Genomic DNA, 19,629 nt, shown 5'->3' with positions numbered 1-19,629 from the left:
TCTCATGGACTATTGTATCTGAATCTCAGTTCCCACAAGAGCTAAGAGCTGCCTGTAACTGATTTCATGATAGTAACATTAACAAAATGTTAAATATCATCTAGGAGCGCTTTGTTCTATATTTTAGTTTCACCATCCCCTTAGCCACCCTTAACAAGTATTGACACTTATTTTATTTGTGCTGTTCCCACCCTTCCACCCTATAATCCAAATCCTATAATTATTTCAAAGCCCAACTACTCTCTGTCATCAGCCCACATCGTTCCTTGACTCCTGTAAAGATTGTCTGTTTTTACTACTCAAACAAGCAGTTCTCATAGGAGGAAATTGCTCTATATCTAGAAAACTGTATCTAAGAAAACCTTAGGGTTTCTTCACAATTACTTTGTACTGTAAGACGTAAAATCTGTCCTTTCTTTCGGTTTCTACCTCTGCTCCTTATTCCACCCCATTCAATTGTTAATATGGTGCTGGGTACACAAAGAATGAGGAAGTGATTATTTTCTTAAGCAAAAGTAGCAGCACCATTGAGAAAGAGATGAATGAAATGGAACAAGAAATGTGTAAGATCCATCCTTTGTTAGATACAGTCCTTATGCAGGGCACACGATAAATTCAGCCACTGGATAGATCTCCCTCAGCTATCAATCTAATAATGAGTCCTGTAATTGTCAAGCTGTTGACCACTATAAGTGCCTTTTCTCTTTGAAGGCACAGAAATGGGAAGATATTCAAGCTTATTTTGATACCTGTGATTCAAGTGCAATGGGCTAGAGGGACTCCTTAAACCTTCTAAAACCTAAACCATAGATTTTTGTTATTTCAACTGAGAGGCTTTAGGGAGTTTAAGGTCTGAGGGATGGAATAACCCCTATTCATCCTCCTTTCTGTTTTTGAAACTAAAAGATGATGATCTTGGGTTGCTATAGTGTTTGTAGGTCTAGAAAGCATTGAAAGCATTGTATGTAGACCTATGTTTTCTAAAACAGGTTAGATTTTCTTGAGTTTATTTCCTAAATTAAAAAAAATTACTACTTTGTTTCTGCTCACTAAGGGTTCCCTTAGAGACCCTTAGTATGAAGTTCAAATACCACATATGAAGTGATTAAAGGAATAAATATTGAACATGCGTAGATATTCAGAGGGATTCCTACTTAGCAAAGATTAAGAGCCATTGCTAAACTGTGGTGAAGAAGAGTGGTCAAGCTCATCAGTGACTGAGGAGCCTGGAACTTTCAGGGAAAAGCTATTTTAATGTAATAGGGACACCTTATACCTTAAAATAGGAAGAAAATAATGAGACTAAGACACAGGTTTTATAGAAACTAAGTTACTCAAAGGGAGTTCATGGTACTTAATTGTTGCTTTATAGATCTAAATACCAAATGGAAGGGTATTTAGGTCTATAAATACTAAATACCAATTTGGATCTCAGATTTAACACTGAATCATATGGTGCAATTTTAAAGAGAGTTTCACGATGGACAGCTGTCCTTCACTGGGTCCAGGGACATCTGCGAAAAACAGGTAACACCAAGACTGCTGACTATTTTAAAATGAAGTGTAGAATGGAATAACAGCGTCTTAGGAAGCAGAAGCAACTCTGGCCATGATGGTGCTCAAGTAGGTTTCTAAACAGCAATAAAAAGCATTTAATGCAAGTCACAAAAATCATTACCAAATGTTGTTCCTGGAGCATCAGTTCTATGAACAACAGGTTCAAAGCCTGTAAAAGAAACTAACCAAAAGCAACATTAAAAAAAAACCCTCAATTTTTATTTTCAAACATGAGTTTCAAATTAGACACAATTTTTTTTTTAAACTTTGGAATTGATAGGAAGCATATAGTTGCTTTTGGAAGATTTGGCCACACTAGCTAGAACAATTCATCACAGAAGGTAGTTACAATCTTTGAACTCTGCTACATATATTGATATTATCCACATGAGGTTTTCCTAGGTATTTGGTTTTCTAAGTAGTATGGATGTTTGCTTTGGAAATTTGTTTAGGCAACAGATATGAAAATATATAGAGAAATATATATGAAAGTAACTTGTTGCTTTTCTTGGAAGTTGAAAAAAATGCCTGTTTATGTAACCATGTCTATAACAAATGGATCACATGTTTCAATGCAGATATAGCAATAAATACCCATGAGTACGCTAATCTCGCTGTAAACACATCTTTAAAGAGGGACCAAAAACGTCATCCAAACCAAGTCATTTAGGAGGTCAGGCACCCAAGTGTCCCCAAGCCATGTTCTCCTGGACGGCTCTGTATGAGAAGGAGCTGCTACCATGTCAAATAATTTGATTCTTAGAAAACATGATGACTGTTACTTCCTGTCATAGGCATTTTGTTAGGACTTCATTGGGACAGCCCACCAGGGTTCAGGTTCCTTGGCTCCTTAAACCAAGGATTCATACATTTACCCGATTTGTTCTGAGGTACTTCAGGACTTGATGTAGTTTTGGGTCTGGGACGGGGACGACGTGTCCGTTGTGTTTTAGGAGCTGAAGGAAGAAACTTTGGATTACTCTAGTGCAGGTGGCTTTGGAGACAAACTTTAGGTTTTTAAAGGTACGTCATATTTCCTTGAGATTTAAGTCATATGTCTTTTAAGATTAAAATATTTTCTATTTTGTTAATTTTTTTAATCACTGAAAGATTCTTGAGACAGGAAACTTATGTATAAAATCAAGTTGAAAAGTGAAGAGACTCATACATCTTTAACTTCAAAAACACTAGAGCCAAACTCTGGATGATAGAATCTTAGGCTCACACTAAATCTTTTGAGTATGCCAAAGAATCCACGATACCATAAGAACTGTTAGAGTTTAGTCAGTTTAGATAAGATATAGCCACCAGCAACTGTGTTTGAAATTTAGCTTTAGACATGAATGCTGTTTAGACAAAAGCAGATGACACAAATTCAAATAAGATTACATGGTAGACTCTGAACTAGGTCCATGCATAGCTTTTGAAAATAATAGGTAACTTCTAAGGATCACTAATACTCTAATATAAAGTTGAAGGACAATATAAAGTTGAAGGACAGCAGAGGATGACAAGATAGTCCTACAAAGCTGATGACAATGTGATTATGATAATGATGGAACGGATTTGAAAATAAGCAGGGAAAAATTATTCAGGAATACAGAATATCATTACCTAATGTTGTTTCTGGAACCTTGGTTCTAAAAGTGTCAGGTTCAAGGACTGTAGTAACAACTAGACAAAAATAATAAAATAAAGCAAAGAGATTTAACTTGAATATTAATTTCACACGTCAATTTTTAAGCTTCAGAACTGAGAGAAAAGTAAGACTTGTTTTTTGCAGATTTAGCCAAACCATGGTCAGGCACTCATTAGTCTCGTAAGATAGACTTGCAAGATAGCATTGCACTCAGTTTAATATCACTATGTGGTCAACAAGACATTCTCCTAGATGTTTGATTATCTGATTCTTGCTACATATTAGTGGAAGATTGTTGGACAAGCTTTTTACGTATTTGCATAATATATGCTTTTCTAACTTTACTGAAAAAGGCATTTATCAGTCTATTTGCACTTCTATAGAAGTTGGGATAAATGTCTTGTTATCTACTGTTTAAATAACTACGGGTACAATAAAGAGTTCATATGTATGAAAGCATAAAGAACACCATGTAATTAATAAACTGTGCTCATCAAAATCTCAAAGTATTCCTTGATTCAGTAAAAGTTAAGAAACTGTTAAACCTTAATAGAGATGAATAAAGAGTCAGTCTATCCTATTATGGAAGCCTATCATTAAAACTTTCAAGACTTAGGTACATTTTACAATTTGAGAATTTACTATAAACATCATTCCTTGAAACAAAAAAATAAATGTTACACAGATCCTAATATAATAAAAAACAATATGAGCAAAGAAACACTGTGCTTCCCTATAATTGATGAGGAATAAGCAGCATAAATAAGGGATAGCTGGAGATTCGTGTTTGAAATGCAGCTTAAAATGGTCAATGCTGTCGAAACAAATGCACATGATCGCATGACATAACGTTGAACAGTTAAAAGCAGTTTGATGTCCTGATATTAGTTCATGCACAGTTCTCTCAAATTCAACTGATAATTTGACATGGAGTCTAGCATAATTTCAAGATAAAGACTATAATGGAATGATGACAAAGAATGACAGAATGGTCTTACGATGTAGAAGAAACTGACTACAGTGGTATGACAATAAGCAGGAAGAGCACTATTTGAAGGACACACATTCTCATTACCCATGGTTTTTGGAGCTTCAGTTCTGAGAGTACCAGGTTCAAGATCTGTAACAGGAACTAATTAAAAGCAATGAAATAAACACTTGTGAAAAGCCAGTAAATTATATCTTTCCAGTATAATACTGCTTCAATCAGTATATAGCAATCTTAAGAAATTTTCTGAAATTTGATACTTGTTATTTGAAGACTTGGCCATCTTATAGCCAGATAAACAATTTTTTAAGAGGCACTTAGTCACAGCCTACACAATTTGGCACACATCTCAGTAAAGCCCATATAATATTCTCCTAGGTGTCTGAGTACTTAATTCCAACTAGAAGACTTCCTTAGAAGCTTATTCAGGCATTTTGCCAAATATATACTTATCTAACTGTCCTAGTAACTGTTGGCATGTTTGTGGAAGCTTTAATAATGTGTCTAAATGAGCAAGAATATAGTCAACAGCCTGTTTGAGAGAAGACACAGCAAAGAATAAAGCAAAGTGAATCTTAGGGAGATTTCTTTTGCAGTAAAGGCACTCAACAAATCAGGATAAGGGACAAACACGCAGAGTAGCTCTCTACTCCCATCATAAAAATGCGGGACCCTAGATGGATGATGCTACTTGGGTCAGATGCAGACTTTCGAGTCATATCTTCAAGGACTTTCTTCAGCTGCTCTTATAAACCCTTCCAAATGCAGCTGTCATCACTACTTAGAAGCAGAATCCTGTGTGTTTCTGGAAGCCTGTGCCCTCTGACTTGCCTCTACCCCTCCTGTCTTTCTGACTCTCTTCATCTCTAAGATTTTAAGACCCAACTTCTTTCCAATTATTTATTCTTCATAACATTTTCTTTTTCTAAGCTTATAGATGTGAACAGCACCCCTCAAAACAAGTTCAATTTGCCCAGGTACACTCTCTTGCTTCAATCTTTGGGACAGGTTTTGACCTTGACTATACTACAGAGTAAGATGTGAAAAACAAGCTTCCTCCTCCTGTGATAGCCTCACAGTTGTTGATGTGGCTGTGGGAAGACAGAAGGCACTTAAATATTTTTCTAGAAATAAAAATGCAAGTTCTATTTAAGGCATTTTGTCTTTATGAGGACAATTGAATGAAATAAAAAGTAGTAAATAAGAGGCCGGGTGTGGTGGCTTACGCCTGTAATCCCAGCACTTTGGGAGGCTGAGGCAAGCAGAACATGTGGTCAGGAGTTTGAGGACGGTCTGACCAACATGGTGAAACCTGTCTCTACTAAAAATACAAAAATTAGCCGGGCGTGGTGGTGCACGCCTGTAATCCCAGCTACTCAGGAGGCTGAGGCAGGAGAATCACTTGAACTGGGAGGCAGAGATTGCAGTGAGCTGAGATTGTGTCATTGCACTCCAGCCTGGGCAACAGAATAAGACTCTGTCTCCAAAAAAAAAAAAAAAAAAAAAATAGTAAATAAGATACATAGTAAGAGACAAACCTGTATGCAGAAAGTGCAAGGAATTCACCTGCCACACAGATCTATCCTAATTGTGTTCTCCTTTGCTAACTCAACAGGGGGAGCAGCAGCAGATCATTTTGTGCCTTCACCCACATGGTGCTCACACGGGCCATCACTCCCATCGTTGGCATCCATTATAAATTCCCGAGAACTGCTAGGATGAGCTACTTTAACCAGAAACCCGAATTTACCCGGTTTGGTCTGAGGAACCTCAGGACTTGGTGTGGTTTTAGTTTTGGGACGTGGACGACGAGTTCGTTGTGATGTTTTAGGAGCTGAAGAAAGAAAACCTTCAGTTACTACAGAGTCCGTAGTTCAGAAGCTATGAGTAGCATGACACGTGGTTTGAGATCTCTTAAAACTTACTAGATTTTCTCATATTTCAGGAAATATGTCTTTTTAACTTTTTAATTAGAAACATTTACTATTATCATAATAGTATGTCTCCTTTTACAATTGAAGAAAGTTTTTTGGGAGAAAGTGTCACATTCTAAAATGAAATTGCTAATTTAAGAAGTGAACAATAGTCAATAGGACTCATCAAATAAAAAGGTTAAGAGTCACTGCTAAAATATCACAGTGCTGGTAGTCAGTTGTAAGTTCTTTCACAATTACTAAAATAAGACCACATAATTAACAAAAATGTCAATCAGAGAATATCACATAGATAGCAAAAATAAGTGAGTAAGTAGAACTTTAGATTCATAAAGAAACTCTTTGGTACCACAATAATGTTAGAATCAAGAAAACTGCATTTTAAAGTCACCTTTAACAAAAAAGTTGGTTAAAAAAACACACTGGATGACAAAATAATTTCAGATGGTTACATACCCAAAAGATAGCCTGAGTTAGGTTCATGCATGGCTCTTTTAAAAACAAAGGGTGATTTAAGAGTCAGTATTTTCAATACCTTTAGGATGAAGAATATGATGGAATGACAACAGAGAATGATGATGTAGTCTTAAAAAGCATAAGAATCTGTGGCTATGATGATGGAATGGGTTTGACGATGAGAAGGAAGGACACTTAATGAGGACTGCAACGTGCTATTACCTTGTGTTGTCACCCAAGTCTCAGTTCTGAGTGTAACAGGTTTGAGCTCTGCAGTAGGAACTGACCAAAAGCATTAAAATTAACCAAATGATTATTTTAAATGAATGTAAACTCAAAACTTTTCTTCAAAAATGAGTCTTACTAGTATAATACAGCCTATAGAATTATATGGCAACCTTTAAAACTAAAAAAGTAGGCAGTTGATTTCCAGAAATTTGATACCTAAGACAGGTACCTAAGTCAGGTACCTATTTCCTTATTCCTCATTCTGGTTATCTAATTAATAATCCAAAATGGACTATGTAGGTATTGCTAGGAATTCATCTTTGGAAAGAGACAGAGGTCTTAGCATGATGAATTGAGTAGGATATACCTCCATTCTGAGCAAAGAGAGAACATGCCCTCATGTGGAAAGAACCGCTTGCTGATGTCTACCAGATCAAATCCCAACTGCTCCATCAGGGACCTAGGCATCTCTGCCATGGGTATCCATGGTCCTAGTGAGATTCAGAAGGGATTTGCCTGTCATCTTGAAGACGTTTTTTTTTTTTTTTTTTTTTTTTTTTTTTTTTGAGATGGAGTTTTGCTCTGTTACCCAGGCTGGAGTGCAGTGACGTGATCTCAGCTCATTGCAACCTCCACCTCCTGGGGTTCAAGCAATTCTCTGCCTCAGCCTCCTGAGTAGCTAGGATTACAGGCACCCACCACCATGCCCAGCTAACTGTTGTATTTTTAGTAGAGACAGGGTTTCACCATCTTGGCCAGGCTGGTCTTGAACTCCTGACCTCATGATCCACCCACCTCGGCCTCCCAAAGTGCTAGGATTACAGGTGTTAGCCACTGTGCCCAGCAAAGTAAGACATCTTTTTATCAATTGTCCAGTTAGACTGTCTCCTCTGGTTGGTCTCTACTTGTGTCTCTTCCTTCTGATTTTATTCTTCCCACCCTTCTACTCATCCCTGTGTCTTGGTGATTTCAAGGCTCCATTTCTTCTTAATCTATATTTCCCGTCTCCAAATATTTACACACTAAGCATATCTTGTTGATAGCACTCCAAAACCAGTCTCATATTTGCACAGATACTGCCCCATACCATCTTTTACTTTATTTACAAAGGAAAGGCTTCTGTTCTCAACTGTCTCACAGGTTTGAGGATCAAAATGCATCTCTGACATCTGATGTATACCCCAAATGTGCTAATATGATTGGGAGGATAGCTAAGGCACTTAATGTTTGTTGACTTGAGCTGAATATGTCTAATTTTTCTAAAGAAGTTTTATTTTTAAGAGAGAAATGGAAGTTAATAAAATGCACAGTGCCAGAGAAGACTGCACAAAGGAAGCATGAGGCATTCAGTTGCTTCACAGATCTCCTAACAGTGTTTCTCTTACAGTTTCACAGTGGGATCTGCCGCTGACCATGAGTTGTAGTTTCCCTCTCACAGGGGCCTATTGGTTACTCCCAACCACTGGGATTACTCTTAAGACCATGCTGGCTTAGGCTGCAGGGACTCTTTAAACCAGGAACACATGGTTTACCTGGTTTGGATTCAGGTACTTCAGGACGTGGTGTGGTTTTTGTTCTGAGACGTGGACGACGTGTCCGTTGTGATGTTTTGGAAGCTGAAGGAAGAAGTTCTTGGGTTACGACATAACTACACTATCTATGATTCTAGAAGCTGTGCGGGGTAAAAAACATTACTTTCTACTGCTTGATAGGTGTTTGCCTTTTAGTTTGAGATTTTTGTCACATACATTCCTCCTTATAGATCTTTTATCATAGAAAGTTCCTTAAGACAAAAAACACTTTTTAATTTGAGAAATAAAGATTAGAAATTTTAATGAAAATCTCATAGGGTAGCTTTACTGGGTACCAAAAAGGTTAAGTACTATTGCCAAATTTTAACAGATAATGAAGGACAGTTCCACTAAATCTGAGATTTACAACTTAGTCTTTTAATTTTTGGCACATATTCTATAGATAGAGCTATTAAAATCTGAATATATTGTGACCTTACTAGAGACAAAACAATAAATTTCTATGCAAATAGAAAAAAGGGTAGAAATTTAGGTGCAAAATGGGTCCTCTTTGCTTTATAAGAGTTAATAGCTTTATCTGTCCAGGTAGGAGTTAGAAACCCACTAACATGTTTGAAACACAGCTTTATCACAAACACTGTTTAAACAAAACACAGAATAACATGACAATTCAAGCAGGCCATATGGCAAATAAATGTCTTCCTGTAGATTCATGCATAACTGCTTCTCTTAAAAGCAACAGTTAAGAGTCTTCATAATTTTAAGAAGAGTTGAATGGCCATCAAGAATGACACTGTTGTCACATGAAACAAATTGAAACTCTAGGTTTGACAATAAGCAAAAGCAGCTTGTCGAAAACACTGTGTATCAACATTACCTAATGTTGTTGAGGCCTCAGGTCTAAGAGTGACAGGTTCTAGGACTGTAGCAGGAACTGACCAAAACAACATGTAAATCAAAGAGATTTTTAAACATATGAGAAGTCAGAATACTCACATGCAAACAAATTTTACTAGTATGTCAATTCTTCCGTAGAAACAAAGAAAAAAATTAACTTCTTAACTGAGGGGAAGAATGCGTGTTTGTTCATTGATGATTTGGCCAAACTATAGGCACGGGGAGTCCCAGGCTTAGTTTTGAACTATGTTGAGAAGCTTAAAGAAGTCAACATGAAATTCTATTAGGTTTTTAACTAATGAATTAATATGAAAACTGCACTGGAAAATATTTTAATGCATTTATCTCACATATACTTAGAAATTATCTTAAAAGATAAAATTACTCTGTACTTCTGAACATGAGCACTTATTACGTATAAGTAAACATGGATAAAAGAGACAGTTCATATGTTTGAAACCGATATAAAAAATTAATAATTGAAGTGGACTATGTTCATCTTGCCAGGAACTCATCTATAGACAGAGTTTGAGATCTCTGTCCAAGCCATGACACTTACTAAGAGTACAGGGTGGTCACTCAACCTGCAATAACTGGTAGAGCATCTGTCTGCTGTCAGCCCAGAATAAAGGGAAATCAAAAGCTTTTGATGTCTCTGTATCAAATCTAAAGCTTCTGAATCAGGCCCTCAAAATCCTTCTTCATCTGGCTTGATGACCCTTCCAAATGCACCATCATCAACAGTCATACATGACCATCTAGAAGGAATCCATCTAGACTGGACTGCCTTTCTAGCTGACCCAACACATGTGGTCCTTCTGCTCTAGTTCATTCTTCCCTCCATGCATCCAAATCCTCAGTGGGCCCAAGGTCCAAGTCCAATCCACCTCGATCTTTTCTTTTGAGCTAAAACATAAAGATCATTACTTTATGTTTGTGTCAGGCAAGCTTAGCTTCAACTCCACTCCTTCTGCAGTAAAATAACTCTCCTACAGCTGACATATCACCCATGGTTGCCAATGTGGGAATGGGAATATGCAAGGCACTTACAATTACATTTACTTGAACTGAATATGTTGGCTCTGCTAAAGAAGTTCTACTTTTAAGATGTGAATGGAATTTGACAGTAAGAAATATACTAACCATGTAGTTTCAAAGAAAAGTCTCACATAGAAATAATAAGATATGCTGGCACCAGTTGGGTCTCAGCCACACATTATTCTCCTTGAAAGCTGAGCAGAGGCGATGGTACTGATGATGCCTCATGCCCTTGTGCTTAGGGAGAATAAGACCTGTTGCTGCTCAGCATTGGCACTGCTTCAGTCCCCACTGCCACAGGCTGCCAGGGATCACCCTTAAACCAAGGAATCACAGATTTACCGGGTTTGGTCTCAGGTGCCTGAGGGCTCGGTGTAGTTTTAGGTCTGGGACGTGGAGGGCGGGTTCTTTTTGATGTTTTGGTAGCTGAAGGAAGAAAAAGCCTTGTGTTACTCTAGGTCTTAAGATTCTGGATACTGAGGAAAGGTTTTTCCAAAACTTGTCAGATCTCCTAAAGTTCCAGGAACTTTAGTTGTTTTCAGTTTTACTTTTTCATTCCTTTTATAACGATGTGTCATTTTATCATTGATGGTACTTTTCAGGCAAATTCATGTATACAGTCAAGTTGCTCACCCAAGGAGCGAAGATTAGCACTTGTATTGAGAAACTTACAGAACTTCCTCACTGGGAAAAAAAATGATTGGGGCAAAGTATTCAATGAGAAAGGATAGGAAGTTAGGGTCACATTAAGGAATAGGTTTATAATTTAAGATTTCAGACTTCAGTAATTCCCTAATTGTCAAACTAGTAATAAAACATATCATTACTTAAAGCACCAATAAGGAAAGAAACATACTGGGCATTTTTTTTTTAAATCTAGAAACTCAGATGTGCAAAGGAGAGTAAGAGTAGGCATTATTGCCAATCAGCTTAGATAAGAAATAGATCCCAATTTGTTTTAAACTCAGTGTTAATATAGAACTCTGTTAAATGAAGCATGAGATGATATGATAATTTCAAATGTGCTACATGGCAGGTAAATATTTTGAGTTAAGCTCATGCCTGGCTCTCATAAAAACAACATGAAACTTGTTTTTAGGAGGCTTCAGTATTCTTCAGATGATAGAAATAGTTGAATGGTCACAGGCAGTGATGTTTGCTGTTTCATCGAGGAAGACATGCTATGTTATAGGGATGAAGACTGAATGGACTGTACAACAAGCAGCAAAAGCACTTGGCAAACAGCCAGGTAATGGCAGGGTTGTTACCTAAGGTTGTTGCAGGAGTCTCAGTTCTAAAAGTAACAGGTTCGAGGTCTGTAACAGGAACTGAAGTAATAAAATAAACAAAAGAGATTGTAAAAAATGTGTGGGAGCTATAGTATTCACATCAAAATGTATCTTGCTTGTGTAACACTGCCTCTGGGATAATTAAACATTTCTGGGAAGGGCATTAGGACTGAATTATATTTCCACCCCCCAACCCCAACACACCAAATTCATAATGTTGAAGCCCTAATCCTCATAGTGAGGCCTTCAAAGGGATGATTCAGGTTAAATGAGGTCATAAGGGCGGGACTCTACTTCGACACAACTGATGGACGCATACGAAAAAGAGACATGAGCTGCACACACAGAGAAAAGGCTGTGTGAGGATACAGTGAGAAGGCGGCCATCTGCAAGACAAGGAGAGAGGCCTCAAGAGAAACCACGCTTATAGATACATTGATCTTGGACTTACAACCTCCAGAGTTGTGAGAAATAGACTTCTGTTATTTAAGCCCCCTAATCTCTACTGCTTTGTAATGGCAGCCCTTTTTCAAATGGAAATTTTTTTTTTTTTTTTTTTTTTTTTTTTGGTCTATACTTGGCCAAACTATACCAAGTACACCATCTCATGAGATGGTCATCATCTTTGGTCTCTCTTTAGCACTACATGAGGCAAAGAATTCCTCTAGTTATGGTGTTTATCTGCATATAATATGGAAGACTTTAGGAGGTTTTAAGGCATTTATTTAAATAAGTTTCTAATAATTCTCAAGAAGCTCGTGAAAAACTAATTTGCACTTTAGTGGATGCTGAAGAGAACATGTACTATATGTTTATCAAATTATGGTTACAGAAAAATTGATGAAATATCCAAATGGTCATCACACAAATAACTAAAAATGACTGATGATCTTGCTGGGAACTCCACTTTGGAAAGAACTTTTCACTTCTGTCCAAACAATAGCACTGCAGTGGCTGGGTAAGGGGTGGCCACTCAGTCTGTGGCATCCAGTAAATCACTGTCCACACTTAGCAGAGGGAAAACATGATCTAGTGTGGAAGAAAGATTTTTGATGCTCATGAGAACAATGTCAGGCTCAATGAGTGAGACATTCAAGCCCTCCTTCCACTTTCCACGGCGTCATCCAAATGCAGAATTACCAACAAAAATGTTTTGGCTGACCCTAGAAGCAGGGTCTCTGCCTCTTCTGGTTGCCTCTATTTATATCCAATTTTTTCATCTTTGTTCATTCTCACCTTCCTATTTGTGCAAATTGTGATGTGACTTCAAGGCCCAAATTCTTTCCTGCCTCTGTTGACACCCAAATTCATTTTTTACTTTAAGACCTTATAATAAGGCTAACACTTAACATTTATATTCCCAAGAAAAATCTTTAATTTGCAAAAACACCCTGGCTTATTCTCATTCTCTAAGCTTTTCATGTGGGAAGTTTTTGTGTTTAATTAGCCTGCAGACTGCGAAGTAAAACATGTCTCCTACTACAAAAACAGAAGATCCTACCGGTCTCTTCTAAACTGGCTCCTTGTCAACCATCAGGGGGTAACAACCCTCTGGACTCCCTCACTAAGGGGTATGTGAATCTATTATTTCTATCAGTGACAGGCTCCTAAGCTCCATAAACCAAAGACCCTCTATTTATCTGGTATAGTCTCAAGAGTAGCCATACACAGAGTGGTATTAAGTTTGTGCTGTGAGTGATACGTTCAATGGGAGGTTTTTGGAGATAGAAAAAGATAAACTTTAGTTATTTTAAATCTTATGCTTCTGCACATTGTAGGCTTAAAAAAATCTTTAGCTTTTCCAAAGCTTGGTAGATTTTCCTGAGCTTCAGAAAATATATTTTTCTAATGCAAAAATTTTGCTCCTACTATACTTTATCTTCTGTTATTTAAGATACTTCAATAACAAATTTGACAGATTAAATAAAGCTATTAATTCAGACACTTAGGATTAATATGCTTATCACATTCTAGAGTGCCCTGCCTGGATTAAAAAGGTTATAAATCATCCAGATTATGATGGAGACTAGGGGGGAATTCAATTTATACTAAGGATGGGGTTTATTATTTAAATCTACTAGCCTTGATCACGTTATCTGTTAGATAATTCACTAAAAATAGTACTCATACATTAACAAAATAACAAAAATAACAGGCAGATTAAAAAGGTAGATGTTTGGGAATGGTTGTAAATGGGATAAAAAAGCAAAAATATAAACCCCAAAAAAGGAAAAAAAAAATAAAGAGGGAGGTGTATAAGGGATGTATAAAGAAACTTCTGTGTTACAGCCTGGTTAGCATAGATCAGGTCAGAACCTCACGAGAATATATGAAATCTCCCTTAATAGAGAACTCTGGTTAAGCCAAAACCAAAATGATACGATAAACATTTCAAGTTATAGAGCAGGAAAGGTCCCAAACTAGATTCAGACATAGCTCTCTTATGAGCAAGAGGCAACTTGTTTCATGCATGTTCAACCGTTACAAAATCAAAAATGTAATTGAATGGCAATATAAAGTGGAATAAGCTGGACAGTGAGCAGAACAAGCACTTGCTGAAGATCAGAAAGCAGCATTACCGAATGTTGTCCCTGGAGCCTCTTTTATAGGAGAAACTGGTTCAAAGATTGTAGCAGGAACTGGCCAATAAAAAAAAGCAAAAAACAATAAAAACTCAGAACATTCAAAAAAATTTTTACCAGGTCATGATGTATCTGTCCAGAGCACAAAGCAAACACAATCAGCCTCCTGAGCCCAGAGAAAGTGGCACCTGTGTCCTTGAGTACCAATTCATCTCTTAGGAGGAACGGTCATTTACTTTGTAGTCAGATAATTCAGATAATGGTCCATGTGAAGTGTCCCAGGAGTTTTTCTCATTCTTTAGTGATCTGAACCTAACTAATAGAGCACAGTAGACCATACACATTTTGCTGAAAACTCATCTTTGGAACAAGACCACGAGCTTTGTCCAACGTGAGTACTTAAGAGGACAAGAAGAGGGCCAGCCCCTCAGTCTGTGGTATACAGCTGGGCAACACCCAGAGAAAGCCCGACTGCACAGGGATGCAGATGATTCCTACATAAAATCCAAACTCCTCAGGCCAGCGTTCAAGACCCCTTCTCACTTAGCTGCAGACACCTCAATGAAATGTTCTCATCAACACCTAGAAGCCTGACAGCCTCTGGCAGTCAGAGAAACTGCCTCCTCAGGCTTGTTTCCATACATTCCCTGCCTTTCTGAATTTCTCCATTACTCTTCCCCCAGAATGATTTTCCCCTGAGAATGATTTTTCTGTTTTTAAGTGGTTGTCAAAAAGAGGAAGAAAATACTACAGGGACTATACGGCCCAGAAAGCCTAGGAAATTTACTATCTGGCTCTGTCTAGAAAATGTTTGCCAACTCCTGCCTTAGATCCTTATTTGTGACTTACATGACTCCTATAGTTACCAAGAAATAATCTCGCACCTGCATGAACATATGCTCCTTCTCTAGCTGTTTCACTTTATCATACATTCAACGTTGAAGGGATGAAGAGAATTGAATGAGAAGTGAATTAAATAGACGTTGAGAGAGAAGCATAAGGAATTTGGCTACCACATCATCTCCCCAGCCCTGTTCCTCCTTGCCTGGTCTGATGTGGAACTAGCTGCTGACCCTGCCTGGCTACTTCATTCTCTTTGCGTCCCACTGGGGTGGGCTGCTAGGATTCCTCAAGCATGACCTACAAATTTACCCAGTTCAGTCTGAAGCTCTTCGGGACTCGGTGTGGTTTTAGGTTTGGGATGTGGACGACGAGTTCGTTGAGGCACTTTGGGAGCTAAAGGAAGAAAACTTCAGGTTAATACAATGTGTTTGGTTCCAGAAGCTGTGGATAAGATTATATTTGTTATAATTTCTTGACTTCCAAGAAATGTTTCTTCTGGGTTTGAAATATTTGCCCCTATTTCAATAAGCTGTCTCTTTTTATCATGTAGCTTTTTCTGAAGAACAAAAACCACATAGAAATATAAGTTTACTGATGATATTTCAAGGAGCTTCTCACAGGGATTCCTGAATGAAAAACAAGTTCTAAAACCTTGCTGAGTTATGGCAATGATGAAGGCAGATATAGGGTGATTTTATATTTGTGATGGTGCTTATAATTTAAATTTACCAGCCTTGGGCATATTTTACTCTTTACTTGGGAAAATTTTACTCTTTACTGAAACAAGAACACATCCTTACCCCGAATGCCAAAAAAAAAAAAAAAAAAAAAAAAAAAAAAAAAATCATTATCATGCAGACAGTAAAAATGTAGAAATTTAGATCTGCAAGAGAACTGTGTCACACCGTAATAGCTATGCCGATTTACTTAGCCTAGCAGGGACAGACACCTTCACCCCCAGCCTCCAGTGATTATATTTGAAACTCAGTAACAAAGAATGTGGTTAAAATATTATGTGGGAGCAAGATGTGGGGAATTCAAAGTCATCACATTGCAGATATATAAACCGACTATAAGTTCATGCTTGGCTATCTTACCAACAAGAAATTGTTTTAATACTCTTACATATATTAAGAAGTAATTGAATGATAGAGGATGACACAGAAGCCTTGTGAAGTGAGAGAAGCTGTGGTTATGATGGTGATGAATAGGTTGGAAATGAGCAGGAGAGGCAGATGTTGACGGACATAACGTGCCATTACCTACTGTTGTCCCTGGAGCCTCAGTTCTAAGAACTGGTTCGAGGATTGTGGCAGGAACTGATCAAAAGTAATAAAAGAAACCAAAGAGATTTTGTGAATGCATGAAATGTCAGAACACTCATCTTACCACTAAACATCAGATTTCTAAGGCTGCAAAATTAATTCTTAATATCGTAACTCAAAAGAAAGTGGATGCATTTTTTTTTTCCTTTGAATATTTCTCCAAACTGTAATCAGGTACTCATTTGACTCAGAAGATAGTCAGCAATAGCCTTTGGATTTTGCTGAGCATCTCACTGAGGTCAACAGTAAGATCTTATTGTTGGTTAACCATCTGATTCTAATGAACACTAGAAAATCTGGTTAGCCATTTTCTTAGAAAACGATATGGTAAAGACTAGCACTTTCGTGGAAGCCAAAAAACCAAAGAGCACTCATTATAAGCAGTAATCAATAATGACAGATAGAACATTTACATTTGAAAGCAAACACAGTGTAGCAGAGAGTCCCTATGGTGATCCCCAGTGGTTTCTATCTCTGGTGTTAACATCTTTGTCATCTCTTCCCCTTGAGTATGTGCTGGATCCCTGACAACTTTTTAACCAATAAACTGAGGCAAAGGTGATGGGTGTCACTCTGTTGAATAGGTGCATGTGCTGGGAGTGTGTCTGCCATGCTAGCACAAGGGAGAGACAGGGAGGGAGAGACAGACAGGGAGGGAGAAAGGGAGAGGATGGATTGTATAAAGGTGTTAACCCCAGGAGCAGGGAATCATTGGGAGGTTGCCCTAGAGTTTGTGTACCACACATACTAACAGCCAAAAGGAAGCTGAGACTATACTCATTAAGAGACTAAGTCTGTAGTAAACACAGCTGTACTTAAGTAGCTGAAGAACCAACTCTCAGTTTTTGGTATCATTGGGCTGGGTATCTTCAGTTCTAAGAACAGAAAAAGCATGATCCTGTGCAGAAGTAGGAATCATTGAAGCCCCCTACATCAAATTTAAGCTCTTGAGTAGACATCACAGCCCCCCAAGAGCAGACATCCCAGCCCCCTTTAATTCATCACTGAACAGGAGGGTATCAACGAGTTATCCCCTGTCTGGTGAGCCAGCTTCAACACATTCCCTGCTTAACAGCCTCTGTTCCCTCATCCCTCTACTCATCCAGTTTCTATGCTGGTTTCTAATTATCCTGGACATTTTCCTCCTCTAAATATTTGCCATGCTTCTAGGAGGTGGCATTTATACCATACAAGAAATTATATTTGCATAAACATGCTGCCTCATATTCGTTTCTAACTGGTTATGCATGAAGAACTTTTGTTTACAACTACAGTGTAAACTGGGAAAGAAAACATTCTTCCCACTTCTGATGTATGGACTAATATGGCTTTGGGGAATTAGAAGGGACTTAATAAAAGTAGTTGATTTAAATGATTGTGCACTGGCTCAATACTGAGCAGCTTTATCTTGAAGACAGGAATGAAATAAAAGAGCAAGAGTAAATAATCATCAACAGAGAAGATCCCTACAAAGGAAGCAAGAAGTGCTAAGCTATTCATGTTCTCCTCACTAACCAGTAGCTTTTACTCTGAAGAGATATATAGGGCATGACACAATAGATTATGTGTACATAGAACTTACAGTCCCAATCGTGGTAGACTGCTTGGATTCTATAAAACAGAAACTACATATTTACCCAGTTTAGTCTGAGGTACTTCTGGATGGGGCGTGGTTTTAGGTTTGGGATGTGGACGACGGGTTCTTTTTGTTGTTGTTGGAGCTGAAGGAAGAAAATTTAGGATTAATATGGTGCTGATGGCTCCATTCACTGTGAATAGGATGACATAACTCTAAGTTTTAAAATACTTGTTAGAGTTTGAGTTGAGAGAACTTTGTCACTTTGGTTTGAAATTTTCTCCCTCAGATTGTTAATAGGTTTTCTTTGATAATTGAAAGTTCTTCAGAGATAAGAATTATACATATAATTATGTTTAAGAAAGAAACATTAGAAACTATCATTATTTTCTCGAAAGTGTCCCTAATCCAAATCACTGCTTAACTCTGAATGGTGTGAGAAAGGTTCTAACCAACCCTACACTATTCACTTATAATTTAAGATAACTGGGGCAAATTTTCCACTCGGTAATTTACTAGACTAAGTATATAAAATTCACAGGAACATCAATAAAGCAAAAAAAATTATATAGAACTTGAAAAACAGAAAGGTGCATAAAGAAACTGCATAATATCATCATTTGATACTGTGTTGCTGCTCTAAATAAGGAATATATGGGGAATTGTAGTTGGATCTTGGCTCTAAGAGTATAGTTCAGAGACTCAGATGTGACACAATTTCAAACTGGGCTATGGAGCAGATAGCTGTCTTGAATTAAGTCCTTGCATATTTCTGTTAAAAAGAAAGCTTTCCATATTTTAAGATGAATACTGTAATGAGATGACAACAAAAGATGGTACCATTGCCTATACAGCACCATAGCAAAATCTGACAATAAGTAAGAAAAAGCACTTGCTGAAGGACATAGAGAGTCATTACCTGAAGATGTCCCAGGAGTAATAGGTCCAAAGTCTGTAGCAAGAAATGATCAAAAGCAATTTTAAACAGAAATAAATGTTAAACACACGAGAAAAGCCACCATTCTCTTGAAAAGTGAACTTTACCATTATAGCATTGGTTCTATAGCCACAAAGCAAACATTTTGAAGTTCTCAAGTGAGGGTACGTATTTATTTGCTTTTATGAAACAGATATAACCTCAGCATCTGTAACATGGTTAGCTACCAGTTTTTCTTATTTTTATATTATCTGATAATACAGTAGAAAACCCTGCTTAGAAAAATCTTACAATATCTAATAATGTTATGTTTAAAAATTAGGAAAAACTAATGTGAAAGTATAGTTACACTATAAACTGGAAAACAAAGCCCTAGTTCGTGATGATGTAATTACTGATATGTTTAAGCAGATACAGTGATGAGTGATTAAAATAGATAATGCTCTTTGTTGAGCGTGCACCTTAGAAAAAGACCAAGACTTCTATTCAAACAAAGGCATACAAAGAGCCAGATATAGGGGGTCATTCAGTCCATCAAACTTAGTGCATCTCTCTGTTATCAGCACAGAAAAGGCCTGACCCCTAGGTTAGGAGAGCATGCTGGAGCCAATTGGCTCAAACCCAATCATCGAAGTCAGGCATTCGAAGTGCTCTTTGTAGACTCGTCAAAAGCAGCATTACTGTCCAACTAAAAGAACTTTGCCTTTCTTACAATCAGGTTGCACTTACAGTTCCTATCCTTCCAATGTCACCCTCATACGACACCTTCCTGCCTCTGTTTATATGATTCCTACCCATCCACCAATAA

At 37.5% G+C, this 19,629-nt stretch overlaps 1 protein-coding gene across 24 annotated transcripts in view; it reads right to left on the bottom strand.

Annotated features, from left to right (window-relative positions):
• The window catches only part of ABI3BP (ABI family member 3 binding protein), a 245,220-nt gene that overhangs the window by 65,455 nt on the left and 160,136 nt on the right, over window positions 1-19,629 (bottom strand). For 15 of the 24 annotated variants that reach the window (XM_050782015.1, XM_050782023.1, XM_050782026.1 and 12 more), the window contains 15 exons: window positions 18,804-18,836; window positions 17,946-18,029; window positions 16,246-16,302; window positions 15,293-15,376; window positions 14,138-14,197; window positions 11,538-11,597; window positions 10,612-10,695; window positions 9,212-9,268; window positions 8,335-8,418; window positions 6,797-6,856; window positions 5,935-6,018; window positions 4,272-4,328; window positions 3,172-3,231; window positions 2,433-2,513; window positions 1,679-1,738 (listed from right to left, as the gene is read on the bottom strand). The exons of 2 other annotated variants lie outside the window; for them this stretch is intronic. In XM_050782015.1, coding sequence (XP_050637972.1) covers window positions 1,679-1,738; window positions 2,433-2,513; window positions 3,172-3,231; window positions 4,272-4,328; window positions 5,935-6,018; window positions 6,797-6,856; window positions 8,335-8,418; window positions 9,212-9,268; window positions 10,612-10,695; window positions 11,538-11,597; window positions 14,138-14,197; window positions 15,293-15,376; window positions 16,246-16,302; window positions 17,946-18,029; window positions 18,804-18,836 — 1,005 coding nt within the window. The remainder of the gene's footprint in view (window positions 1-1,678; window positions 1,739-2,432; window positions 2,514-3,171; window positions 3,232-4,271; window positions 4,329-5,934; window positions 6,019-6,796; window positions 6,857-8,334; window positions 8,419-9,211; window positions 9,269-10,611; window positions 10,696-11,537; window positions 11,598-14,137; window positions 14,198-15,292; window positions 15,377-16,245; window positions 16,303-17,945; window positions 18,030-18,803; window positions 18,837-19,629) is intronic. 7 more of the 24 variants (XM_050782020.1, XM_050782040.1, XM_050782035.1 and 4 more) reach the window with 5 other exon arrangements.

This window comes from Macaca thibetana, chromosome 2, assembly GCF_024542745.1.
Source record: "Macaca thibetana thibetana isolate TM-01 chromosome 2, ASM2454274v1, whole genome shotgun sequence".
Lineage (NCBI taxonomy): Eukaryota > Metazoa > Chordata > Mammalia > Primates > Cercopithecidae > Macaca > Macaca thibetana.
This window is presented reverse-complemented; position numbering and strand designations above follow the sequence as displayed.